We start from the raw sequence: 15,822 nt of genomic DNA on the forward strand, positions 1-15,822 counted from the left end.
TTATGGTTATTTTAAAAAAAAATTGGTTACCGGTTAATTTGGTTAATTAACCGAATTAACCAAAATTATTAAATAGTTGATATTATATATATATATATATATATATATATATTATACATATGTCAATGATTGAACGTTCATTGTCAAATGATCGAGTGTCTTTGAACAATACTACCTACTAAATTACCTTTGTGATTAGTATCAGATCTAGAAATATTTTTTAGGGTGGGCACACACATATTAATTATTGAAAATTTTAATATGAGGTAGACACAACTAAAATTTTAAGATAGACACATGCTTTACATCTAGCACTATTTGTGATATCCTTATGTTTGTTGAACACCCCTAGGATAAAAAAAAACATGTATTCTACTCTTTGGTTTTGGGCCGTAAGGCCTATAATATCCTTAGGCCCTGTTGTGTGTTTTACACCTTTTGCAGTGTTGCTAAAGAGTCTATTAATCACTCATTCTCTTCAGTATTCTTACTCTCAGTATTTGGAAGGAAAGAAAGCAAGCTTTTCAACTGCATCAAATGTTCTGAAGAGGAAAACTCTCATTGTTCTGAAGCTTGCATGAATTGATTTTGTGTATTGCGTTTGGAAGAAACGTAATCACAAGCATTTCAAAGGACTGCTCGTTCGATAAATGATATTGTTGCATAATAAAGGAGATTGTTCATATTAAATTATATAGTCATTGTTAGGGACGAAGCTACATAGTAGTGAGGAGGGGGCTGCCTATTGCCCATCCCAAAAAATTTATATAACGACATTTTAAGTCATTTTTTACTAAAATATTAGTTAATAAGGTATTTGTCTAATTTTTATATTTAAATACTTAATAGATTCTTATTATTTTGATATAAAATAATTTTTTTCACTTAACATTTGATCCTAACTTCATCTCTGGTCATTGTATAGATACGAAGGATATAATAAATATACGATTGTCTATTGATTGGGAGAATCTATAGTTTATGTAGAACCTCTTCCACAGCTTGTATACGTCCTTTTTTAGTTGTTTCAGTTTCTTGGATAATATATGATACAACACTTACAATATATATATATAGGTTTTATTTAACATTATTAGGGTATAATAACTATTTTCGGGTCTCCCCTAGAGATTGCCGTGCGATCAAGTTTGATGAATGTACGAGAGATGGGTATTAAATCCGAATCCAACGGGTTTTTGACCTGATTTGATTCGACATATTGGGTCGGATTTTTAAAAAAAAATTGGGTTCATATCGGGTCAGGATTTTTATAGGTTATCGAGTTAAGGGTGAAAAAACTCGATTTGAAAAAAAATTATAATTTTACCTTATATAGTTAGGGATAATTACAATAATAACCCTCTATATTTTATTTTCTTTCAATTAAATCTCTATTTTTATTAAATAAAAATAATATTTTTAATAAATATATTATTTCGAGTTGGGTTCGGATTTTATCTCAAAAAAAGGGGTCGGATTCGGATCGGGTGGAAGGCCAATTGTTCAACCTAGATCTGTGTTTTTGCACATGCTGATGATGAGGGTGAATAATGGAAATATGCACCCAGTATTCCAGAAATTGTGCTCTGTTTCAACTGAACACATTGAACCTTCAATGCAAAGCAAATTCGTGGGAAGCTTCGAATCCTATTAAGGAATCTGACATCCTTCCTTGGCTTTTCGTTTTGCAAATTTCCACGTAACTGTTCAGCCACGCGTTCCAGGGACCATGAACCTCATCTCCATGTCATTTTCCCCTACTTTTGTCATTTGCTCAAGTGTTCAAAGTTTGCTGAATATAATGTGAATCACATTTAAAATATATGGATCATTTTTTAAATAATAAGTATATCTTACGCATATATATAATTTGGATTTGACATTTAAAAAAAATTGTATCGTTAAAATTTGGTAAGACTATTTCCTTTTCTAAACGAATCATATCAAAGAGGCTTGTGCTGTAGGTACACAATAATAAAAATTTGATGGACATGTTTTAAATATGTTTCTCATTATATCTGAGGTCACCCTGGTGATTACAATGAAATAAAAATATAATATTGATAAATTAATAATCAATTTAGAACTTGAATAATAATTTAAAGACTTTTAATATAATTAACTCTTTAAATGAAGATAATTAATTAAGGGTTTAGGGAACAGGGATAGAGGGTTATAAAAAATATATAGTTATCTTAGTGTTATCCGATGTATGAAATTATTATTAGACCTGCATTGAAGCTCCCAGAAGACGAAGGGAACACGATAGAGGCAAAGCAAATTCGTGGGAAGCTTCAAACGACAAAACCAAACATATTTGAAAATATCAACGTGAAGAGGAAACATCCCCACTCCGGAACAAAACAGTTAATTAAAAAGAAGATTCTCCTTCATTGTTAATAACTCATTGGAGTTGTTTCTTAATGGATAAGGATAGGTGCAATCAAAAAATAACAATAAAATAATGGAGTTGGTGGTTATATCCCTGAGATTCCATCTTTTATGTGTCTTCTCAATCCCCCCAAAGCTTATCAGCGTAGGTGTTGGATTTTGATGCTACAAGAACATTTTAGTTTTACACGTCATTAGTGACGTTAGTGGCCTATGGCCATGCCTTAAATTTCTGTGTAAATCCAGAATAGAAAATTGGAGAATATTCCTGTAATGACTGCTAAATCATGAATTTCCCTTTTTCCGTTTCAAAAAGAATGGTCGATTTGGCTTTCAAAACTTTGAGTAAATAATAAAATAAGTCCAATAATATTAAATGTAATAAATTACAGAATCTGTTGAATCTCAACCTCCCCTTCACCGCAAACCCATACCTGCAGCTCGATTCAGCCAACCACCTGCACCGTAGATCCTCAAATGACGATTTTACCCCTTCCACACACTCGATGTCGCCGCACTGCCGGTCCACCGAGTTGCCGCTATTGCTAATACCGGTCTCGAAACAATTGGACATTTCCAAACTCGTCCTCATCCACTCCGGATATTCCTCACTTGTCCCTTCCTCGCAATTCACACGTGATTCAATAGAGTAACTCCTCACCGTCGCCCAGCCATCCGATTCCCAAATTACCCCTCCTTCCCCTGCCAATTTACCAATCCTCTCCCTCGCCGACCATTCCAAACTCGCCGGTTTTTCGTCGAAATCAGAACTCGGGAAATCGATCACGCAACGCGGAGATGATTCGCCGATCGTTTTGGGCGGCGAAGCCGACGCTACGAATGGATGCTGCAGCAGCTGATCGCAGTTCCACCTTCGATTTGGGTCCCTTCTCAAACACCTCTCCACGAAATCCTTGCCGAGATCAGATAGCTGAGTCGGTAACTCGGGCAATTCATCCGAGTTAGCAATTCGACATAGCGAGTCGAAACCCTGATCTCCCCAAGCTGGCTTCCCTGTGATCATCTCGACGACGGTGCATCCCAAGGACCAAACATCACTCTCCGGCCCTTGATACTCTCCGCGAATTACCTCGGGCGCCATCCATAGAGGGCTTCCACGTGGCTTGATCGGATGAATAGGAATGTCTCCCGCGCTTTCCTTTTTAATCGCAATCGCGGAGCCGAAATCCGCGAGCTTTACGGAAGTGGAATCCGAGTCCAGCAAAACATTTATCCCTTTCACGTCACAGTGCACAATGCCTTCACCGTGCAAGTACTTCAAAGCCGAAACCAAGCAGCGCGTGTGCCACCGCAGGACCCTTTCGTCCACGTCAGCCAACCGGCGTTTAACATTCGCCTCGTCAGAAACGGTGCCGCCTGACATGTACTCCAAGTGAAGATTCCGGGAAGAATCCGCCGGAGTAACGTCATCGCCGAGATACTTAACCACGTAAGGGGAGGAGAGTGAATGGAGGGTCCTAATTTCGTTCTCTAAACACTCCAACTGGTTGGGAAGAGACGTTGCTAAATCGACGGACTTGACAGCGAAAACGTCGCCGTTGGTTTCGTTGATTGCCAAGCTTACGGTACCAAAGGAGCCTCTTCCTATGAACTTCCCTTTTGTCCAAGAAGTTTTTTGTGTATTGCTCTGTTTCTCCATCTCTGAAACTCAAAATCTCTCTTCTTTTTTAGTGTTTCTCTTTGGCGTATGTTTTTTGATGGACCGAATGTTGGTGTTTAAATACGAGTGAGATAAACATTATTATAATGATATTTGAGACCTAAATGGAATTTACAGATGGATAAACTGGAAAACGGTTTGATTATTTTGTTTTGTTTTTTTGAGTAAGGAACTGGGCATGTGTTTTTGACGTACAATGCATAGCGTAGACATCAATTTTTTCATTTAAATTTATTATTATTATTAAAATTATTATTATTATTATTATTATTATTATTATTTATTATTAATATTAATATTATATATTATTATTATTTAATAAATAATTACAAAACCCGGAGCCCAATAATCAGGCCCGTTTTACACAACTAAAACCGGCCCAATCTAGTCCAGGCCTAGCAGAATCCTTTTAGGGTTTCCATCTCATCCCCAGCCGCCAGACGATCTCCACCGTTGGATCTGGCAAGATCCAACGGTCCAAAGTTTTACAACAAGAAACCCTAGGGTTATAATACCCTAGGGACCACGCGGCCGCCGCTGTCGCCACCACCTCCGTGCCGACGCCCATTGCCACGCCTCCACTGCCAAGTGACCCAACCAGCAGCTGCCAATGCCACTGCCAACGCTCCACCAATGCCACACCCTCGCCAGAAGCCTCCAGAAGCTTTGTTGCCATGATAACAGCCGCACACGTCGCCTCTATGGTGAGTCACCAGCATAGCTTTGGTGACTCACCGAGCCTTACACCCTTGTAACCGGTCCGACGAGAGCCTCATCGAGGCTATAAAGCCATCACCTGCAAGACGAGAAAAAAGAGAGGAAGAAAAGAACGAAGACAGCAACCAACAGACCAGAGAAAACAACGACAAAGATACCCAGCAAGACACAACACAGTAACGACGAGAGCAACCATATCCAAAGAAAACGAAAGACAGAATGAGAGAAACGGAGAAGAAACTCACCATCGAAGAGCTGCCGAACCACCGTAGAACCACCGTGGAATCAAAAGTTCGGAGGTAAAAAAATTAGATCTACAGGAACCTAAGGGTTTTTAGGGAAAACAAAAGACCGGAATCGGTCTTAGGGCGTTTAGATCTATATTTTAGGTAAATTTGGGAATTTCCGGCCACCGACGGCGAAACTTGTGGCGGATCATGGTTGCCGGCCGGTGGTCAGCTCTCTCTCCGGGGAGAGAGTTTAGAGAGAGCAGAGAGAGTTTTCTCTCTCAGAGAAAGAAAGAAAAGAAAGAAATGAGAAAAATGGCACATAAGGGCCGGCCGATTGGGTATTTAAAAACCCTCCCCAAACGACGTCGTTTTGGGGAGGGTATTTCTGTAATTTCATAAAGGGTAAACCCCGTCCGCAGTACTCCAAATTTGTATACCTTTTAATTTAGTCACTAAAAGCAATTTTTGATTATTTTAATTTAGTCTTCTAATTTTATTTTATTTTAATTTAGTCCTTATTAACATATATATATATATATATATATAGGTAAATATCAAATTTAGTCCCTTATAGTTTAGTATTTTTTATTTTAATCCCGTATTAATTAATTAGGTTAAATTACACTATTAATCATTATCTTTCATAATATTTCAAATTATTATCTTTATTTTTTATACTTTATATTTAGTTTTATAATTTTAATTTCTTTTATTTTGATCATTATTTAATTACAATATTATTTTGTTATCACTCTTATATTTTAATTATGGCTTTAATTATTATTTTATTATTATCTTAGTCTTATAAATATAATATTATAAAAATTATAATTTATTTAAATCATTTTTATGAAAAATTATTACATTTTTAATATTTATTTATTAATATCAAAGAAAAGAGCTGTCTTAAAGCACCTAGAAGTTCTTTTCTGATATTCTTAAATAAATAAATATCATGTTTTTTATAAAGTATATATTAATTATTTTTTAGAAAAAAAATGTTTTTTTAGTTATTTATTTATTAATATCGAAGAAAAGAGTTGTCTTAAAGCACCTAGAAGCCCTTTTCTGATATTTCTAAATAAATAAATATTTTATACATATTAATATATTTTCTTTAAATTATTTGAAATAACATAATTATGAAATAAATATATTTTAAATTTTTAAATTTCTAATAATAGAGACAATTTATAATTAAAAAGTATCAATTTTGGGCGTCGTAGGGGTGCTAATCCTTCCCTAAACGTAACCGACCACGAATCCCTTTTTATTATTAAAAAGAACGAATTTTTGGTTAAAACGCAGATCAGTTTATCTTTTAATTGATGTTTTCTTAAAAATTCTTTTAAAATATATTTTTTAGGTATTCGACCTACCTGACCCAAAAGGCCGATGGTGACTCCCAAATTATTTTCAAAACCATTTATTCACCTCACTTTTCCCGCCAAGTAAAAAATTCGTGCCCGGGCGAAAACCGGTTACGACAGCTTGGCGACTCTGCTAGGGACTGGTCAAACTTTTAAAATCAATTATAAATTGTCTCTATTAATTATAAATTAAAAAATTCATATATTTGATTTATAATTCTTTCTTTTCGAATTTTTTATATACTTATTATTTTCATGGTATTTATATATTTTCTTATTAATATTTCATTATTTACAAGTATTTTATTATTTATTTTTCTGTCAGAGGTTTGAACATTTCTCCTCACACACAACACTTGCATAACATAAAGCTCTATAATTGAGTTTGTCCCTTTTAAGTGGAAGTGAAAGCGACGTCTTCGTGAGAATTTATTCTCCGTGTCAGACCTAGCAAGTAACTTTCGGGGTTCATATGCTCTATGTCTTCGTGAGAATTTAGTCTCCGTGTCAGGCATAGAGAAATGTATCCCCTCGAATTGAACTCGATCCACTTTAGTCTATGATGGACTAGGATTGAGGGTTAACAGCCCAAGGGGGCATCAACAGGGACAGTTCGAGTACCTTTACTCCTAGAACTAAAAACTTGCATATAATAAACCCTAGAAATTCTCCTAATCTAAGACAATACTGAAACCATTTCCATAGGTATACACAAAGGAGAAATAAGTTTTAGTTTTTAATTTATTATTTTTTCTGAATAAATGCATGCGAACTAAAAATCATACGGTTAGGTTAATTTTTCCTAACAAAACATGGAACTAGAAAGCATGAGGTTAAGATTTATACCTTGATAGATAGATTTTTTATTAGTTGGTACTAACTATTTTATTTTTTCTCATTTCTTTTGTTTGCATTGCATGATCATAGAATAACCAAAAAGGTGTTTACTTGAAAGACTGTTCATCATATTGGAAAGAAATCGTAAATGGACAAAAAGTTCTATGATCAAACAAAATATGATGCGGCCAAGAAAAGACATCCTGAGGAAACTCCGAGGATAGAAGAGAGCTATGCACCTAGAGATCATGTGTCCATTAAGGAGAAAGAGGAGATACGAGAAATAAGAGAGCAGATGTCCAAGATGATGGATAGAATATCTGTTTTGGCCAAAAGAGAAGAGATTCCTGCACAGAAAGAGAGAAAGCTTAATGAACATAATCCTGCAATCTCAAATATGCAAGGGACTTCTGATCCTAATCAATTGGAGAAGTTACAGACAATCATCATCCGTATTCACAAGTCATCTGGAGATACCAAAGAAATGATGACAATTGTAAAAGCTTCCAGAGAAGAGAAGAAATCATGTAACCTGAAATCATCGAAGTTTAGTATGCTCCCGATATCTAAAACTCAGGTTCAACTCAAGACAAAAGGCGATTCTCATGTTGATGCTATACCTATATCATATAAAGAGTTGTATGAAAAGTTACTTGAAGCACGAGAAGTGGATCCATATTATATAAAACCGTTCCAAGCTCCGTATCCAAATTGGTATAACATCAACGTTCATTGTGAATATCATGTCGGAGCTCAAGGACATACCATCGAGAATTGTCTTGCCTTCAAACGCCGAGTCCAAAGTCTTTTGGATCATGGAACCTTACAATTTATGGTAAATGATCGACCTAGTTTGGTAACCGAGGGTCCTGATAGATTAATACCAAAAGTCTTCAAAGATAAGAATATCAGTAGGGGCGCCCAGAGAGAAGAAGATTTGCTGAGGTTTGAAGCTCAAATACGTCATTTGAAGATTGAAAACGATAAATTGAGCACCAAAATGGAAACCATACATGAAGATTTCTAGAAGGTCAGTCAAGCCTTTCAAAATGCTGGTATAGGAAACACCCCAGAAGAGTGGATAGCAGGGGTCACCAAACTGAAAAAAAGTTGCAACATACATGAAGATCTTGTCCAAAAACTTTTTGAACACAAATGTTCTCTCACAAGGGAAAATGAGCAACTCCGAGAATTGACATAGGAGATGAAAGAACACCAGAATGTCATGGAAGAAGCTGCAGTCCAGACAAGCAATATGGCTCATAAGCTGATAAACTAACTTGGTTTTAGAGAAGAAAATAAGAAAGTTATTCCCTATATGTAAAGCTAGGACTAAAAGTTGTCCCCTACATGTAAAAGTTTTGTTTGATGTATCGAAACTTTTGTGTTCAATGAAATCTGTTCTAAGATGATCACTCTTGAGAAACACCTTTTCATACATGCATTTTCATTTTGCATCTTTGCATTTTTCATTTTGCATTCATACCTTTATGTTTGCCTTTGAAATGCACATTTTGCATTCTTATTTTTCCATTTATGCATTTTTCACATTTTTATTTAAAGTATTGTTATGTACTTTAATTATAAAAACATGTAAATAATTCATGAAAGGTTTTGTAACAGTAAAAACCAAGACCATTCATTTATATTACTATATTATCATCATGAAAACAATGGAGCAATCTTATAATGGACTACAAGACCAGTGGCCAGAACAATTGACAGGGTTACCTCGTGATATAAAGAAAGAAGCGTCAGATTCAGTACCAGATGGATCAGATCAAATTATTCAGGGAATGGAATCTGATAAAGAAGAGATAACTGCTAAAGAGAAATTGTGCTATCATATTGAAGAGTCGAGAAAGATAACATACCCTGGGGCATCCCACTCAAACCCAAAGAATAGCCTCATTAATTATTCACAATATGAGGAGAAAGTCAAGAGGACAGAGAAAGCAATCAGAAACATGAAAGATGTTAGTGCCCACCATAAAGAATTAGAAGCAAGAGAGCTCAGCTTGGTTCCAGATTTGATTATTCCCCATAAATTCAAAATGCCTGATTTTGAGAAATATGATGGCACCAGTTGTCCCTTAATCTATTTGAGAATATTTTGCAGAAAAATGGAAGGATATTTGAGTTCTGATGATCTGTTAATTCACTCTTTCCATGATAGCCTTATTGGCCCAGCAGCAGTCTAGTACAATCAGTTGACCCAAGAACAGATCAAGAGATGGGTTGATCTAGCTGATGCATTTTTAGGACAATATCGGTATGTTAAAGGCATAGCTCCAACACGTATGGATCTTCGAAGAATAAAGAAGAAAACCAATGAAAGATTTCAAGAATATGCCTTAAGATGGAGAGGAGTGGCAGCACAAGTTCAACCTCCCATGTTAGAAGAGGAGATATCACATATGTTTCGGGATTCCATTTCCACTCCTTTCTGCAAGTTAATGCAGGCAAACCCGACAAAGGAATTCGAGAATCTTATGATAAGTGGAAATTTAATTGAGAATGTAATCAGTGAAGAAAACTCAAAAGTCACATCCAGGAGCCTGATGGATCAAAAAGCTAAAGTTGGTAATGTGAATGAGTATCACATCCAAAGTCCCCGCAATTGCAAAAGAAAAGGAGCAAATAGTTGTTCGGATCGACTAAAGAAAGTCATGCGATCAAGAAAAACTTTGGAAGTATTCCAAACTTCCATTTCAGACTTGTATCTTCATTTGGTTAAAGGTCAATACATCACACCAAGACCAACTAAAGTGACATCAAACCCTTCTGCTCATAGCTATGATCAACATAATGTTTGTAATTTCCACTTAGGGGTAAAGGGGCATTCTACAGGCAATTGTAGGCCACTGTTAAAAGAAATTGAGATGCTTGTTGACAAAGGGGTTTTGACATAAGAAATGATCAAGAAATGGGGGGCAAATGAAGAAAAGAACCCTGATCTTATTACATACCCAACATTATAGGAATAATGAGGCATGATGCATAAACAAGTGGAAGTGTTATCTACCACTATAGTACTTTTCTATTTTCAGCGCCCTGTTTAAACTTGTTTTTTGTTCCTTTCTACACCTTTTGTGCAATAAATAAATTTGTGTTGCTTTTAAGGTTATGAGCATTGAGTCAATTTTGTAATCTTGCAGTTCTTTGAATATCAACTGGATTAAAAAGTTCTTCATGATTAGAGTTATAATCTTTGACAGAATATCAGGATTGAAACCAGAAAACAAGGACCATTGACCTTACCTCAGAAGAAATACACCCAAACACTATCCTATTACAAATATGAGATAGCCTACTCCTATTGAAATGAATTACAAAAAGGCTTGGTATTTATATATATGAGCGTACAACATGGTGCATCATTGATGTATTACATTACAAAACCGACTAGAGTATTTTTCTATTGATAACGTTCAATGATGAACGTAATCTTCATAAATAGGTAAATCTAGTTTAAGTCAGTTGCTTGAGAATTGAATTCTAACAAAGAGATTTTCTGAATTCCACCAAAACACCTAGACTATAACAGGTTCTTCTTAACAAGCTTAAGAAATTGGATTTGAACACCCATGTTATATTATTATACAATAAAGTTTGAGTTGTCCCTCTAGAGCAATTGGTTAATCGCCCTGGCTTTATGGATAATATTCAGCTAGTCTATTATACTATTATATGCAATAAAACTGTCCCTCTAGAGCAATTGGTTAATCGCCCCGGCTTTATGGATAAGTTTCAATTAACCTGATAAAAGTGATTATTATATACAATAAAACTGAATTCTGCTAGCCAAAATGGAAAATGTGTTAAACAAATGGACTAAGGGAGTTGTGAAACACCTGTTATAGTCGACTTCACACTAGCACTCAGAAATTTCATTTTTAGACCGATATTTTTGAACTACTTTGATTAGATGAATCTAAATAAAGATTCCAGAGAATTGAAATAGAAGGATTCTAGAAGTCTAGTGATTGGCAATCCTAGTTGCGTCATTTTGTACGCATCCGGTTAAAATACCAAGTCCTTAAAGTGAGGTATGTGACAAAGTTCACAAAGAGATAGAGAGGAGTGACATCTTAAATAGATGTAAACATAGAAAATAGGAAAGCCATCCTGAAATCAAACCAAATCTTGATACTTGTCAAAGAATTATAATTCTCAAACATTATAGAGTTGTTGTTTCTTTTGATATTCTTTGAATTCATGCTTATGATTTGATTATATTGTGAACCTGAAAGGGGTAATACTTTACAAAATTCTTTCATTCTTCAATAAAGAAAGGAGAAAAAACATTTTCAAACAGGACAGTCTCAAATGAGGAAGGTCTTTGAAACAATTGTTGCTTATTCTACCTCTGTTGTAGAAAAAGAATGAACGAGGCCAGAATAATGAAGCACTTCACATTTTTGAAAGCAAGTAGTCTGAGAAGCCAGAAAGTCTGGAGAATTGAACTTGTGACACTCTCCTATGACATTATTAGTAGCTCATCAAGAAAGATTATCGTTTATCTCATGTTGAGGTCGATAAGCATCACCAGACAAATTATTTTTCCCAACCATCAATTCATGTTCTCTAGAAGATTACATCATAGAGCCATGAAGAAGTCACTACCTGCACTCTGGTTATACCGTGATGCTGGCTCAAGTCTTGATACATCATTGCTGCTTCTTCTATGCCGATCACTTTCTTTGTCAAAATGATATCCATTATGTCATTCAGAAGATTGTTGAATTTGAATTTGAGGACTTATGGCACAAAATAAGACGTTGGAACAAATTCTACATTTGTATGCCGTACAGGATTCCAAAAGTTTAGATAACCAGTTTTACCATCAATTAAATCTTTCCATGGTTAGGGAAGAGTGGGATATGACAGTGTGTATTTTGGAGCAGCAGAAGAGACAGTCAATGTGGCAGTCATTGCAAGGAAATGCACCAACAAAAATCGTCTAGCTCATCCTGATGATGTTTATTTCTTCCAGTAAGGTTGTTACATGGGATGCCATCGATAACAAGGTTGAATCCGCCAAATCTACTCATCAATTGCTCTAATCAATCATCATTCAGTTCTTGCACATCTATTTTCAAAGATATGCCAAGATAGTAAAATACGGCCTCTGTATCACTGATCCCAGAAAGAGACAGGACATTGATACCACCGGGGAACATGTCTCTAGCAGATCCTCCTCATCGTGTATGGTTTTTAGGGAAACCTAGAAGCATTTCCACCTCATCAGGTTCAAGTGGAGCAACTTTATTCCTTCCAACCCATACTAGATTCCATTTTCGGCATTCATCAAGAATATACTTATGAACACTCGAAGATGGCTCATCATCACAAGCTTCAAGAACCTTGCGGATCCTTTCTATCAATTTGGCACTTCCTGTACATGTTTATAAACAGTTCAACATTGTTCTTGGATCCCAGGAAGGCCATCATTTCTTTGTCAATGGAAAAATATCATGTATAGTGCGTGGAGAAAACAAGAAATCTGTTTTCAATTGACAGATTATGAATATAGCCCCTTTTCAGTATAGCAGCATGAAAATGCTTTAAATCTACAAATTATGGCTCTACATCAAATAAGTATTGTGATATTCCAGTCCAAACATTAACTGGAGCAAGTGCCACGTTCTCGTAGTAGAAATAAGGAGATCCAATAGCATCTTCTGGAAGTGTTCTTTGAGTTATCTGATCTGGTTTGGTATAAACCCCAAAACCAATCATTGGATTTAAAAGATGAATTTGCTCATAGTAGAAATATGGAGATCCAATAGCATCTTCTGGAAGTGTTCTTTAAGTTATCTGATCTGATTTGGTATGAACCCTAAAACCAATCATTGCAATTGAAAGATGAATTGCATGATCGTCTTCATTAAGAAGCTTCTTTTCAAGCTTCCTCTGCTTCTTCCTTTTCAAAAATCATAGCCCGAGTTTCACCTTTGCTTGTAATTGGGGTCATTGCATAATGACTTCCTATCTTCTCCTGAAATAAGTGCGTCAGCAGCCTTAGCCATTTGAGCAGCACATATAAAATCTGTCAACTTTGTAAGTGATGAATCTGGACCACATCTCTCCATGGCTATTGAAGCCTCAGCCTCTGAGAATCTCATTTTTGTCAAGTATAACAGTTTACTCTCCTCATCAGAATCAGAATTCAGGATTTCCTCGGTATCAGAAAAAACTATCAATATCTGTGAAATCATCCTGAAAAATCACTTCATAATCAGATGAGTTGTTATCAGAATCAACATGTTGCATGGGTGCGGATTTTTGATGAGCATGTACCACTGTATATGTAATCTTGCCATTGCATCAGATTACTATTCGCATAAATTGGTTTCTCTCCCACAGAAAAGTATATTTCAGAGATGACATTCACTGAAAGATGATAAGCCACTGTGTCAACCTGGAATGAATGATTGAATACTTCTTAAGTTTATGACAACATAAAGAGAATTTCTCCAGTTACTTGACAACATTGTTGTTCAGTAACACTAGAATGAGAGTATTCAAGATAAACAGATTTGGGGCATGAATAAAGCCACAAGTACAACAGTGTATTGTCAAAATTAGACCTCGTGGGGATCATGATATTCAAGTCAAACAGACATTGAAAGTCAACCAGAAGCAGAATATTGGGGCATATCGAAAGCCCATTTCAGACAGAAATGTTTCATGTGGGACATCTTGAGGACCCATTTCAACCAGAAATAGAATATTGGGGCATTTTGAAGGCTCATAACAATATGAATATTTGGGCATTTTGAAGGTTCATCTCAATAAGAAGTAATGTTGAGCATACTTTTAGCATCTGTATCAGCAAATGTTGGGGCATTTTAAAGGTTCCTTCAGACAGATCCATGTGTGGCATTTTGAAGGCTCAGATTAACAAGAAGTAAATGTTGGGGCATGCTGAAACCCCATTTCAATCAGAATCAAGAATGTTGATATATTTTGAATGCTCATATTAGCAAATGTTGGGGCATGTTGAAGGCCCATATCATCCTGTGTCAAGATCATTGATTTGAACAAATATTTCCAATGAGATAGAAAGATATGAAGATTGAAAATGGTGAAACAGTGACAGTCGAGCTGACTATACATAATTGCTTCGTTCATCAGGCAGTTACATTATGATCATGTTATTGAACAAATGTTTACTCAACAAGTATGTTTTCAAATACCTAATCTTCTTAACCGTATGTCACATGATATTATGTTCTTTGTTAAGCTATATTACGGTTGCATGAATAAAGATGATCCCCAGGCAGACTACTCGATCCAGGGTTCAGTTCCTCAAGATCTCAACTTTGAATTTTGTATTCTGTGTGTCGGTGACAATTGAAAATATTTCTTTGAGATTCCTGGCAGTTAGTTTCAACCATACTATTGGGATTATGAAACTGTTTTTCACATCAGTTTTTTACTTGATAACATTGAAGAGAGAAGCTCGACTTACATATATTAACATTTCTCGTTGTTACTGGGGTCATTATTGTTAGCCAGGCTGAACTGAGTTTTTATCTATTTTGGGTTATCACGTGCGTTTCATCCCCAGCAGCAAGAATTTCATGAACCTTTTTCTGTACATGGATCCTACAGTTGATGTGTTTCTACTTCCTACAAAGATCATTATAGAAGAAAACGTGATCAGTATCATATTTGTCTTTGCCCGAGATGATATCAAGATCAGTTAGTGTCTCCTATTCAATTCAACACCAGCATATCTTGTGAATTTGACCAACTTTTTGGTCATACCAACATTACACTTGAATCCCCACTGAGTTTTTGTTCTCAAATGGTCTTGTGACATCATTCAAAAGCTTTGAACACTAGGCAAAGAGCTTCAATGATTGAGAACATCTGAGCAGAAGCCACAAAAAAGGATGAATGTGTTGTCAATAATTGAGAACATCTGAGCAGAAGCCACAAAAAAAGGATGAATATGTTGTCAATGATTGAGAACATCTGAGCATAAGCCACAAAAAAGGATGAATGTGTTGTCAATGATTGAGAACATCTGAGCAGAAGCCACAAAAAAGGATGAATGTGTTGTCAATGATTGAGAACATCTGAGCAGAAGCCACAAAAAAGGATGAATGTGTTGTCAAATGTTTTACGAACCTGCTATTCTGATGCTGAACCAATGTTACGATCATATGGTTTCCATTTATTGATACAAGATGAAATCTGTCTTCTTCAACCCCAAGATTAGAAGTAAGATATAATGAAGATTTCTTTCCACATAAGGGAGAGCTGAAATTTTAACAACAAGAAACTATTTGAACGACAGGTTGTGGTTAAGCATCTCGACATGATATGGTTCAAGTTGCCTTGTTCGAGAACCAATTAAATGTGGAGACATGAAAGGAATTTGAATAAATCTTCCTTATGATGTGTTTCAAGAGTCAAATCAGAACAGACTCTACTCCCCTAATTAATCCCCGCTGAGTCACATATCTACATCTACACTCTTCAAAGATGATAGATTCTCTTTTTAAAGATGATAGATTCTCTTTTCAAAGATGAAAGCTTTATAGGATTTCTACACAAGTCCAAGCAAATAAAATTGGTTTTA

General features: G+C 35.6%; 1 protein-coding gene across 1 annotated transcript; it reads right to left on the minus strand.

Moving 5' to 3' along the window:
• Window positions 1-2,665: 2,665 nt before the first annotated feature.
• LOC120114552 (mitogen-activated protein kinase kinase kinase 18-like) lies at window positions 2,666-4,101 on the minus strand. Its single transcript, XM_039135415.1, has one exon. It carries the CDS (start codon window positions 4,049-4,051, stop codon window positions 2,672-2,674), a length of 1,380 nt encoding a protein of 459 aa, XP_038991346.1. The 5' UTR covers window positions 4,052-4,101; the 3' UTR covers window positions 2,666-2,671.
• Between the last annotated feature and the right edge of the window lie 11,721 nt (window positions 4,102-15,822).

Source organism: Hibiscus syriacus, unplaced genomic scaffold (genome assembly GCF_006381635.1).
Source record: "Hibiscus syriacus cultivar Baekdansim isolate YM2019G1 unplaced genomic scaffold, ASM638163v2 tig00110234_pilon, whole genome shotgun sequence".
NCBI lineage: Eukaryota > Viridiplantae > Streptophyta > Magnoliopsida > Malvales > Malvaceae > Hibiscus > Hibiscus syriacus.

Bases quoted from the DNA above. Each gene is read 5' to 3' on its own strand.
- LOC120114552 (XM_039135415.1), bottom strand. From the start codon at position 4,051: ATGGAGAAACAGAGCAATACACAAAAAACTTCTTGGACAAAAGGGAAG.